The sequence below is a fragment of the Microcaecilia unicolor genome, chromosome 7, assembly GCF_901765095.1.
Source record: "Microcaecilia unicolor chromosome 7, aMicUni1.1, whole genome shotgun sequence".
NCBI lineage: Eukaryota > Metazoa > Chordata > Amphibia > Gymnophiona > Siphonopidae > Microcaecilia > Microcaecilia unicolor.
In genome coordinates this window covers 227,858,988-227,872,345 of record NC_044037.1, presented here as the reverse complement: position 1 = coordinate 227,872,345, position 13,358 = coordinate 227,858,988, and the positions used below count along the sequence as shown (strand labels likewise).

General features: G+C 38.6%; 1 protein-coding gene across 3 annotated transcripts in view; it reads left to right on the top strand.

The window, feature by feature from the left end:
- DCAF17 (DDB1 and CUL4 associated factor 17) overlaps nt 1-13,358 on the top strand; it is a 163,710-nt gene that overhangs the window by 104,866 nt on the left and 45,486 nt on the right. For all 3 annotated transcript variants that reach the window (XM_030210498.1, XM_030210496.1, XM_030210497.1), the window contains one exon: nt 8,131-8,236. In XM_030210498.1, coding sequence (XP_030066358.1) covers nt 8,131-8,236 — 106 coding nt within the window. The remainder of the gene's footprint in view (nt 1-8,130; nt 8,237-13,358) is intronic.

Sequence of the window (13,358 nt, the reverse complement as noted above, 5' to 3'; positions counted from 1 at the left end):
CTTGCAGCGAATTAGGCAATCTGCAGGTGCACACAAGTAAAAGCTAAACTCATTGCATAGAAGGAGGGACAGGCAAGGGGATCTTGGACTGGGGAGTTTCAGCGGCCAAGCCTGAAGGATAGAGAAAAACCCTTAAGTAGGAAATGTTTAAGATTTATTTTTCAGAAACTGCAATAAAGGTAAGTGTTTAAATACTGTTATTGGTTTATGTTTAAGGAATTAAGGAACTGCCAGAATATGAGCAGAGACAGAAATGTTGAATATGCTGTGTGAAACGTTTTGCCTAGAATCAATAGAGAAATATTTACCTGGTGCTTTAACTGATGGACAGTGTGGGATATGCTTATGTTTATTAAAAGATTTACTAAACCACTGAGCAAAGGCAGGTCACAGCAGTTTAGAAACAGTGTGAAAATTTTTAAAAAGAAAAAGGAATTCCATTAACAGGGAAGAATGCCTACTAGGCCCACACGCTTATAAATGCAGCAACCCCCCCCCCCCCCCCCAAAAAAAAATAAAACATTCAAAAATGTATTTAATAAAACCATAAACTTCTTCAATGACAACTCTAACCTAGTATCCTTCAGCAAGCCATTCCAAAGGTGCAAGTCAGAAAAAAAATGCACCTACTCGGGTTGACTCCAAACAGGTCTGAGATACAGCTGGTATAGCTAATCTGTGCTTCCCCAGAGATTCCCCAAAACATATAATACTGTCAAACATGTCAAATGGGGGGAAGGAGGGGCTATACATTCATGTAATGCTCTATAAGCCAACACAACACTTTCTACTACAACTGAAACCACACCAGTAACCAGTGTTGTTGTATCAACAATGGTGTCATATGATCAAACCAACTCATTCTACTCGAAAAATGAGTGTATTGAAGAATTTGTAACCGCCTCAGATTCAAGGCAGTAATCCCTACATTGCAGTAGTCGATCCTAGATATGAGCAGAGCATGAATGAGGGAATGCCGTGCAGCACCATTAAAAAAAACCTTGGGTCCTTGGAGTGCCATTGGAAATATACTTTGGATTAGAACATTGCCAGAGAGCTATGAGAGGATTAGATGTGGCTCACCAGGAGCCCAAGTGCAGTAATCTCATAATTGAACTAAACATTGCTAAGAACTGTGCATGGAAAAAAACATATAAGCTATGATAAGTTATTTATTTTTATTTGGCATTTGTATTTCATGTTTGCCCAATATAGTTGGTTTCAATGTGACGTACAGTAAATCAGGAAATAAAGCGCACAATTAAGGTAGTGAGCCTAGAACATTAGAGAGACTGCTATTGATCAAGGCAGTTGAAAGAGAAGTGAAAACAGGAAATTCAATGAATGTAAAGAAGTGTGAAATAAGTGGTTTCAATGAAGATAATGGAACGCTTTATCAGATAGTAATGATTGGTTTGAATAGCTGTGGTAGGTGGGGTTTGCTATCTTTTTGATAGGATATACTGCAGAAGAAGGCTTTAAGATGTTTGCAAAATGGAATATAACTGCTCATAGTTCTCAGTTTTTTGGATAGAAAATTTGTATCTTAATACTTGGCAGGGAGGGAAGTGAAGAGTGAGTTAATTTCTTGCTCCATTAGCAGCATTACAAAGTGGTAGATTGATTGATTAAGTTGGTCATATATTCAGGAGCATGGCCAAAAATGATTTTATGAACCAGTGTACAAATCTTGAATAGAATTCTGGCTCTGATTGGGAGCCAGTGGAGTTTCTGTAGTAAAGGACTGGCCCTTTTGTATTTTGACTTCCTGTAGATCAGTCTTGCAGATGTGTTTTGGGCTGTTTGCAGTCTGGTCAGTAGTTGCTTCCTGAAATCAGAGTATACTCTGTTGTAGTCAACGTGTGCTAAGACCATCGTTTGGACTAACGTTTGGAAGATGGCTTCAGGAAAGTAATCTCTTATTCTCTTGAGCTTCCATGTTGTTTGAAACATTTTCGGAGTGGTGTTCACAATCTGTTGTTCAAATGATAGATAACGATTCAATGTAACACCTAGTAATTTTAGATGTTCAACTATTGGATATATATCAACATCTATGTTGAAGTTTGTAAAGGTGTTGTTGCAGTGGGATGCTGTTACCACTAGGAACTGGGGGGTTTTCTGTGTTGAATTTTAGTTTGAATAGTTCTAGAATGTCTAAATCAGTTTTAATTCTGTCCATAATTTCATCTAGTTTGTTTTCGATTGACACATCGTCAGTGTACAGGAAGGGTTTAAAGCCATTTTTTTTTTTGCAAATGTCTGAGCTAGTGATACGTATCATCATTATGTTGAACAGGGTAGGAGAAATTAGAGATCCTTGGGGGTCTCCACATTCTGCTTTCATTGTAGGAGATATGTTTGTAGTCATCTTGACTTGATAGGTTCTGTATGTCAGACAACCGTCAAACTATCTGAGTGCTGCCCACCGATTCCAATTTTGTCTAGCAATCTTAACATAATTGGTGATCGACCATGTCAAAGGTGCTTGACTTGTCGAACTGTAGGAGAAGAATTTTCTTGCCTTTACTGATCTCATTCCTGAGTTTTGCTAGGAGGGCGATTAGCACTGTTTCAGTGCTGAAAAGAGGGCAGAAACCTGATTTATATTAGTGTAGTATGGTACTGTATGGTTGTTTAAATAGTCCATTAGTTGGATGGTGAGTAGGTCCTCCATAAGCTTCATCATGAGGGGTATAGATGCTACAGGTCTGTAATTTGTGATATCATTTATGCCTTTTTTCACGTTTTTTATTATCGGTGTTAGTATAATGTTGCCATTTTCTATTGGGAACATTCGTTTGGACAACATGGATGACAGACTGAATCTAAGTAGTTCCATGAAGTGTGTCAGGGCTGCTTCCATTAGGTAGCTAGAGCAGCTATTTAGTAAGCAGGATGCTTTGGAGAATTTCTGGATTAGCTTCTTTACTGTTTCCGTGATAGGTGAGTTGAAGGAGGTCCAGGTTCTGTGTAGTTGTGTGCGTTGTTCAGTTCATCAGCATAGGTTTCCAGGTTGCATTCTTTGTTGGGGAGGTTATTTCTTAGGTCATTGATTTTGTTCTCAAAGTATTTGGCCAATATATCTGCTGAAGGGCATTTTCATTTAAAGTTGTGTGTGTGTCAGTGGTTAGCATGGCGTTGTCTAGCCCATACAGCATATTTAAGTTCTGATAGTTGGGTCCAGCTTGATCTTTGTAGTATTTCGTCTTTGCTTGTCTTATGGTTTTGTTCATTGGTGAGCCAGGAAGAGACCTTCTGTCTTTGGCCTTTTTTTTTTAATCTTTCAATGGGGCTATTTCATCTAGGACCAATCTGTTTCTTTCCTCCCATTTGTGAAGAAACTCTGTTGGGTTGGCATTGGGAATTCATGTCATATATTCTGTCTCAGAACTTTAAGTCAATCTTTCTGCGTGACTCATAGGGGGTCAGGGTAGACTTTTTTGTGTTGTAGGATTCCTTCCAGGTCAGAGTTAGGTTCATTTTGGGGTGGTTTGACCATGGGGTTTCTGCCCAGGAGTGGTCCTTTAGTTTAAAATTGATTTGCTTGAAATCTGTGTGCTAGCAGGCCGATGATATGTCCCTTTGTGTGACTGATGTTCGCTTCTGGGCTGTAGAATTCCCATAATTGAAGGAATGTTAAATAGTAGTAGTAGTAGTAATTCCATGCATTCTCTGGTGTTTTCATCAGTTGGATTGTCTAGGTTGATGTCACCTATTTAAGAGCACATCAGTGTAGTTGACACACATGAGATAAATTCCAGGAAATCTGGTTGTACCTTACTCCATTTGCCTGGTGGTCTGAAGAATAAAATACGGATTAGTTTGCCAAGTAGGGTTTCATCCCATATTTTGATGACACAAATTTCTAGTTGTGAGCATGTAAATTCTGGGGTTACTTCTATATGAAAGAAGTGTTTGTACAGGATGGCAATTCCTCCTCCTCTTTTCTTTTCTCTAGTCCAGTGAATGATTTTATATCCTGGGGGGCATAGTTAGTTTATAATTTGATCTTGCTTAGAGTGGAGCCATGTTTTGGTTATGAATAGTAGGCCAAGTTTGTCTCCAACCAGTCTAGTAAGATGACTTTCTTGTTGGTCACTGATCTGGCGTTAGTGTAGCCAACAGGGATTGGAAGGTAGCTGTCTTCGTGTGTGGTTGTTGGAGACTAGGAAGTGTCAAGGGAAATAAGCTGTAGCTGTCAGCAGTTTGCCACCCAGTCAGATGCCTCTCAATTTGGCCAGATGGCTCCCTGGTTCTTCCCAGATTGTGAGCTTTAATAGTTGGCTGTTATACACTGCAGCGTTGGCTAGATCCGCAAGGCTGCATTCTTAGCGGCCATCTTAGGAAAACCACTCTCAAGGATGGAAGAACAAGAGCACCCTCGCAGGCAAATACAGTGAAACGCAGGAGAAAAAGGTATATGATGGCACTTCCAACAACAAAAGAACAGGAGATTTGAGTCCAAAAACAGGTAGTTTATTGTATCAACTGTACCACTAAGACTCGACATGGTGCCATGTTTCAGTGATTCCACCTGCATCAGGATGCTACAAGAACACACAAGCATAAATTCGTATTACTATGTAAAATTAAACCATATAAAACACATAAATCAATGTATGTATATTTTTTAAAAATACATAAAAAGTACATAAACAATATAAATATTAACATAATTACAGATGGTGCATTAGTTTCTCTTTCTTTGTTTTCCGTTTTTTTGAACACCTGGTCATGTTTTTTTAAAGCTTTTTATTCTTTCAATATGCTTTCCGCATCTTTCACAATCACGCTTCTCATACATTTTGTTCCTCTTTAAGCCCTGTGGTATACGGTCACGTTTCTCTCTCCTAGGCATTATCAGTTATTCTTCAGCTTTGAAGAAAGCAATGATTGAGTTTGTTTCATTTGGCTACACATCTACAGGTTAGGCTTCCTGTATTTAATACTACTATTTAGACAAGTGTTGATGTTCTTGTTTATATACATTTTTTCCAGTTTGTTTGTAAATTCTTTATTACTCTTTGGCATATTTATCTCGCAAGGTTCATTTTTATATCCATGTTTATCGTCTTGTTTATATACAACTTTTTAACCAATTTTTTAAAAATGTTTTGCATTGCAAGATTTTGTCCTTTTGCATTGATATAATTGTTATTTATATACTTTATACGTTTTATATATATACATGCTTTTTAAAATATATATACATTAATTTATGTTTTTTATATGGATTTAATTTTACATAGTAATATGTATGTATTCGTGTGTGTTCTTGTAGACTCCTGAACAAAACAGGGAGTAGGAAAAGTAGGCTCTTCCAAGAAACTGGAGAAGACGTATGTAGAAAATCAAGCGACTTACACGCTACGGAGACTCTCCCTGGCAGAGATATTGGATGATAGTCATATCTGATACCACATCACCATATAGTTGATAATTGAATATACACCACCAACTGTATTTCACAAGACTCCTGATGAAGGCGCGTTTTGGCGCCGAAACACAGCTGTGTCGAGTTAGTGTCAAGTGTGTCACTGTTTTCTTTGGAATAAAGATTTGATTTTCTACATACGTCTTCTCCGGTTTCTTGGAAGAGCCTACTTTTCCTACTCCCTGCTTTGTGCATTTCTTTGCATAGGAACTCAGTGTACCTCCACCTTTTTGGTGGTTCTTTTCTTCTTGTACACTCCTGACACAGGCAGAATTGCTGAAACATGGCACCATGTCAAGTCTTAGTGGGGCAATTGATACAATAAGCTACCTGGTTTTAGACTCGTCTCCCATTAATTTAAGGAAAACATTTTGCCTGTCTAGAAAATATACTTGGAAAGATAGCTATAAATTTATTGAAAAAGTTAACTGGAAAAGAGCTGTTTGAAGCCAAAGCTGTGAGCTTATGATAGGAAGCCACAAGATGGGAGTTGTTGAAAGCTACAGACTGCAGTTGGGACCAAAGAGAGCCTAGTAAACATGGTTTGACATAAACAGTTGGAATTAAGTTGTGCAAGTGGCTAGATAAGTGGACTTTGTATGTTAAGGAAGCTATTTTAGAAAAACTGCATACACATCTAAATCCCAAATTTTACAAAGCCAGGATATACACAACTAAAACTGAAAAATATGCATTGTGGCAAGGGGGCGAGTTTGAGTATGCTTTGGGCAGGCCTAGAAAATATAAATTTTAGAAGTTTTAGAAAATAACTTTTAGAAGTCTTCTAAAAACACATTTCTTCAGTCTGGTCTTTCTGGCCTTATCTTCTCTATTTGAATTTTACCCACACCCTTTTCTTAATTTCATTTCCCATCTAGTCCTGCCTAATTATGCTCTCACATATCCACCCTTAATTATTTGTTTGTCCTTGAAATAGCCTAAATCCCTGGTTACTTACTGCACATGTATTAATTTGCTTCTTGAACTTATTGTAATTTGTGTTCTGTACATTATTATGTTTTATTCACTTTATTGTTTGTTTGTAAGCCACACTGAACTTGAATCTATTTCAGGCTAATGTGGGGTATAAATGTCATGAATGTACATCTATGTCTAAACATATCAATGTTGAGGTTTATACCTACTACACCAGATAGGATAGTTTTCAGAAAAATGTTCATATTGAGCAGCACTATGCTGGAGAGATTAGAGGAAGTCACCCTCTTAATCCCCCAGTGATTTGTTTGTCCCCCCTCCCCCCAACCAAAGGCAAAAATGGCAAAGGATACTGGGCTCTGTGACATCTTTGGGGAAAATTCACATGTATTTTTCTTAAATGGATGACAAACATGTATGTTGCTATTTTATAACACTTTGTTGTGTTGCCCTGTAGATATTTTAGATATTTATGGGTATAAAATTGACGCTTCCACTGCACATAACTGGCATATAAATGTCCATTTCTGGATGTATTTTGCAACAGTTTATATTGTTGAGCTCTGTCCCAGAGAGGTAACCCGGAAGGGTCTTTATATACATTGGATGATGTTCAAAACAGAGCTCAGACAGGAGAGGGCTAACTCATGAAGAACATTAAAAAGTAAAGTTAATAATTTTAAATGAGCACAGTAAGCAACTGGAGAGCAATGAATGATCACAAGGCTGGAGTAATATATTCTTTATGCCTTTGAACCAGTAATTAATTGTGTAATTGCCTTTAATGTATATTGTGAGACCCGTAATATAGTCACTGAAAACGCAAAGTATGGAATTACAGTAGTCAAAATCAGAAAAATCAATGCCCGTATTTTTTGTTCCTTTTTAAATGAGCTAATGCCTAACAGTGAGGTCTAAATGTTAGCTGCATCTTTTGTGACATAAATAGGTTGGGGATCACAAATATGTACTTTACTATTTGAAGTATGTCAAGGATTTAGTCTGAATAGTTTATTGCAGTGATTCCTAAAATGTGTGTCAGGACCCCAAGGGATTACATCATTGGCAAATGGGGTCACCAGGATCAGGGCTTTTCTACCTTTTTCTGAACCTCCACTGTGATCTACTTTGTACCCAGTAATGACAGTCAGTGAATGTCCTGCTCTCTCCTCTTGTTTGTGCTTCCTGATAAATTAGAAATCTGTGCAGAGTACTGGGATCTGTAAGCGCACACTAACACACATTGTCCTATGCTTACTGTTGCTAGTGTCTTTGTACTTCAGATATTGGTGAGGAGGGTGTGTGTAGTGAGAGTCCACTATTTTATGTTTTAACCATTTGGGGTCACATGGATTTTTAAGTGTCAAAATGTGGCCATATTGTTTTAAAAATATAGGTATATCTAGTTTTCCATTTTTAGTGACTTCTGCTTGTTACAGGCCATTTTATATGATGGGTGCTCACCTGTTTGAGATTTGTAATATGCTTTTCAGTTGAGTTTCTGTGGTTGTACCTGTTTTGTTGTTAATCTGCTAATAAAGACCTCTATAAATTAAAAAAAAAAAAAAAAGTCATATTGGATAAAAGCTTGGGAAACACTGATTTACTGGGTTTGGGAAGGAATTGTTTTATCCAAGGAGCAAAATTAGTCAATGTTCTGTAGTGTGTTCACCTTCAAACCTTTGCCTAGTTTAAGTGGTTGGTAGAGAGCTGCAGTGTCATAACTGAATAATGAAAGCTTTTATTTTTCATTCTAGTTTATGGAGCAGAGACTTGATTTGGGACAGGCATGTAACTGGAGCGGCATGGCTGGAATTGTAGGAGACTTTCCTTTTGGCATTCCTTGTAATATTAAAATAACAGGTATTGTATCTGTATTGGTGGATAATGGAAAGTGTTAATATTTTTCATTATACAAAAACTCTTATTTCCTTTTGGTCCTTAACCAATCCCAACTCCAGGAATTATGCTCCCTTACCAACAGATGGAGACAGAGCATTTGCTTATTTCACCCTATTTAAGGTCCTGTACATTCCGGTGTTCACTGTCCTCAACAGATGGTTGGCACAGAGGAGTCTGATTTGGCTAAGTGGAAAGGAGCAGGGAGAAAAACAACTAGAAGAAGAAACGTCTCCTGTATGGTGGGACTAATGGTTTGCTTCTCTTCCCCCCCCCCCCCATTTGAGGCTTGACCAGGGCTGGATATAAGGCCATTGAATCCCACTGTGCCCATAAATAGCGTTTCAAACAATGTTGTATCTTTATTCATGTCTCCTTTAACCCCTCTAGATGTAAGATGTCTTACCCAAAGGCTATCAAAGTAGTTAAAGCTGTTAGGGAATGCTGCTTATTTGACACTCTCAAGAGTTAATAGATTATGTTGGTCAAACCTTTGCCCCAAGCTGTTTAAGTACCTTGTATTTCCACTCAGATAAACTCAGCTCCAGTGCAGGTTCTGCCTCCATGATCGGTTCTCCATATCTTCTATCTAGTCTGCCAACTCAGTGTTATGTTGTTCCAGTGCATTCAGGTTTACAAAGAGCCAATAGTCTCAGCTGCTCCTCAAACTGCATCTGTCTCTTTCAGTTACCAGCCAATCCCTGTGATGTCACTCCTCAGCTCTGAGGGCATGTCAGCTATCTTGCCTTTCATTGCTGCTAGGCCCTGTTTTATTTCTCAAAGTCCTTCTCTAGGTGCCAGAGTTCCCATTTCCTTCATTTAGAAATGAATCATGGTTCTTTTCCCTGGCAGATCCACTTGCCACATGCTAAGCTACTGCCATGACCTCCGTCTCTGAGATAAGCCTCTGTACCGATACACTCATATCACCCCTCTCCTCAGGTCACTTCACTGGCTTCCAATCAGATACCGCATACAGTTCAAGCTTCTCCTTCTTACCTACAAATCCACTCAGTCTGCAGCCCCTCATTACCTCTCTACCCTCATTTCCCCTTACGTTCCTGCCCGTAACCTCCACTCACAGGACAAATCCCTCCTCTCAGTACCCTTCTCCACCACCGCCAACTCCAGGCTCCGCTCATTCTGCCTCGCCTCACCCTATGCTTGGAATAAACTTCCTGAGCCCTTACGCCAAGCCCCCTCCCTACCCATCTTCAAAAATCTTTGCTCAAAGCCCACCTCTTCAATGTTGCTTTCGGCACCTAACCTTTATACCTTTCAGGAAATCTAGACTGCCCCAATTTGACTGCCCCTATTTGACTGACTGTACATTTGTCCTTTAGATTGTAAGCTCCTGTGAGCAGGGACCGTCCTTCTATGTTAAATTGTACAGCGCTGCGTAACCCTAGTAGCGCTTTAGAAATGTCAAGTAGTAGTAGTAGTGTATGAGTACGCAAAGTCCTTTAAATCAACTGCTTTTTTTAGTGGAATAGCCTAATTGTGCAGCAGCCTGAGAACTAGGGGAATCATGTTAAATTCCCATTGCAATCCCTTGTGACTCTAAGCCCCCTGAGCACATCACTTAAGAACATAAGTGTTGCCATACTGGGGCAGACTGAAGGTCCATCAAGCCCACTATCCTGATTCCAACAGTGGCCAATCCAGGTTACGTGCACCTGGCAAGATCCCAAAACAGTAAAATAGATTTTATGCTGCTTATCCTAGTAATAAGCAGTGGATTTTCCCCAAGTCCATCTTAAGAATGGCTTATGGGCAAATCTTTTAGGAAGTAATCCAAACCTTTTTTTTTAAACCCTGCTACGCTAACTGCTTTTACCACATTCTCTGGCAACAAATTCCAGCGTTTAATTACATGTTGAGTAAAAAAATATCTTCTACGATTTGTTTTAAATTTACTACTTAATAGCTTCATTGCATGCTCCTCCATTGCCCCAGGTACAAACAAGTACTGGTATACATTATGCAAACAGCTTTGATAGTAACCACAGAAAGGCAATATATCAAACCCCATCCCCTTTCCTTTCCCTTTATCAACATGATTGATGTAGCTTTAGATCATTATAGACTGCCTCAAGGAAGTTTGATAACAGGAGACGGCATGAGCCAATCTTGTCCATTATGTTACCGTACCTAAGGGAGATGATGAACATGAACAGAAGGTAGGAGAAGGGAAGAGAGAGGAAATGCACATGGGTGGCAGGGAAAGGAAGAGAAGAGAGAAGGAAGAATTTGCAGCCCATGAGATGGAGGGAAAGGGAAGAGTTGAAAACTAGATAGTCATGAGAAAGATGCAGAAAAACGGAAGAAAGTTGGAATGTGAAAGTTGGATATAGGGCAGGGAGTGAAGAAGAAAGAAGGAGAGAAATGATATAGTTAATGTACAGGAGGTTCCATAAACAGTTCAGAGCACAGAGACAGGGAAGCAGAACCAGAGACAGGGAACAAGATGATTAGAAAAATAAAATCACCAGACCACAAAGGTAAGAAAAATTATTTTATTTTCAGTTTAGTAAATGAAACATGTCAGTTCTGAGAATTTACTTCTTGCTGTCTATATTTTGTAGTGAACAGGAGGAAATGCAAGGGGTGACATTTTCCGTGATTAATTGTGCGATCAAACATTTAAATCACAATCGTCATTAAACATTTTAATCGATGAACAGCCTTAAAGAGGGTACCTGTGCAGTAGGGGTGTTAATAATAGTTGACTGAAATTGAAAGGAAAGGAGCCCTGGGCATAGTAGATGCACCTCCAGTTGAAGATGAAGTAAGATTATTAAAGATACGAAATAGCTGTTTAGTGGAGTGCCTTGCTTCCTGAATCTGCTTGCTGATAAAATTCTTCATTGCTAGTCATAATTGAATGGATTAGTATCGTTGAATTTGCAGACATTGCTGAAGTGAATATCTGATTTATGTTTACGCCATAAGCATTCCGCCCATCTTACTTGACAACTACAATTTGTAGGTCATGATGGAACCAAGGCTGGTGTTTATTAGAATGGTTTTGAACAAATGTCATCGGTGCCACCGTATCCAAGATTGCTGTTAGTGATGAATTCCAGGCAGAAACCTGTTTGTTAATTTCTAACTCAGAGAAAGGATCAGGAAAAAAAGAGTCCTGCAGAGAAGAAAGGGAAAGAAGATCAATACGGCCCAGACACCTAGACCAATATGCTACAGAAGAAGAACACTGTGAAGAGGGCATGAGAGATCTGCAATAACTCACAAAAATGGTCTGACCATGAAAGAGGTATAGGGTTCTTGTTGATGAAACCCTAAATTTAGAATTAGGATTTGACATAATCAGGTCTAAGGTATGAACTATGGCGTGGGTAGGTCCTTTGACATGTTGTACCAAGGCTATGTCTTCTATAAATGAAAGAAAACCACCTACTATGTGGATGAGAATGATTATCCACATGAACATTAAAGTATCCACGTTTAAGAAGATTGGGGAACTTTACTGTAGCATCTGCCATAGACTGATATATCCTGTCCCAGTCTTCCGATTTTAGTGACTGAAAGCAATAATAAAGAGGAATATAAAACTGGGGATTAGCTGTCACCTCAACTAAAATTAGCTCTGAAAAAGGCAAGCCATGAGACAAGATTTCTTTCACCTGGAAAGATGAAGGAAAAATAATTGCTATACCTCCTCCTTGTTTACCTGCCTAAGTTGGATAATCTACAGAAAAATTCAGAGGGAGACTAGAGAGTAAATAAGCTTTTTCCCCTGGAAGAATCCAAGTTTCTGTAAGGCAGAGGAAATCAAGATGGTTGTTTTTAATTAAGTCTTTAATAAGTAAACATTTTCTGTTTTATTGACCAACAGTTGAACGCAAAAGAAAAATTCCTGTGCAAGGTTACACATCATTGAGGAAGTAGTAGTACAGGGAGTTAGCCATCTGATTCTATCAGAGCATTTGCTAGCTCTAAGAGGAGGTCGACAACCCCACCGCACAGTGATCAGAGATGAATTGGGGCACCATTGCAAGAGAAGGACCTAACCGATTCCCAGAAGCCAGAAAAACCAGAGAGACGTCAGATAAACAAAGGAGAAGAGGAGCAAAACTGAGAAGGCACAAAAGTGCCAGTTTAAAAGTTTTCAGTATCGGCAGCATAACAGTAAAAAACAAGAACTCGCCAATCAAAGGGAGCAGGGAGGTAGAGAGGTTATTTTTCAGTGGGTAGAGTTCTGTTATCATTGTTATTCCACTTAGTTCATTATTCTCTTTTCAATAAAAATGATTGAAACTGTAAAATAGGGACCCAGAGCCAGCCGCAGTAGCACTCAATTGCCAAAGCACATGTGCATCTGTTCCAAAGTTGGTGTATATGTTTCTGTACTTGCACATTTATAAAATATACATGTGTATTACAACTTGGCCTCTACTGCACTCAGACTATGTCCCTGGTAACACCTGCACTTAGCACATGTGTAAGTACGTACCATCTTGTCACTGTGTGAACTTGTATGTGCGTATACCATTGCACAGCTTTATAAAAAAGGCATTTTTGGCATGCAAACCAGGTTTTACACATGGGAAAAACCTTAAAATTACAGCCCATATTGCATAACAGTGAGCACAGTATTCCTGTGTGCATATTCACACACAGTTTTATAATAGAAATATGTTCTATAAAATGGCCTCCATGAGGGAATGTTTTAAGGCAATTTCCTCAGGTAAAATAATCCACCTTACTAGTGATAAAAAAATTAGGGCTGCATCACGATTAATTGCAATTTTTCCCCACCTACAGCTCCTTGTGACTCTTAGCAAGTCACTTAACTCTCCATTGCCCAGAGTCACAAGCTGCTGCAGTGGTCAAAAAATAAAAATAATACCTTGGCGTAATTAATCGCAATTATAAATTTTAATCAAAACTCAGCCTTAAAAAATTAAAGAATGAAAAGATTAAAAATATAAATTGAAAAATTACAAATTAAAGAATCTAAAACAGTATGCAGAATAGCTATAAACAGCTTTATAGTTTTCACATCCTACTTCAGAAAAGCAAACCTAAATAAAAAATATGTGGTGGTCTACAATGCAAGTAGTTT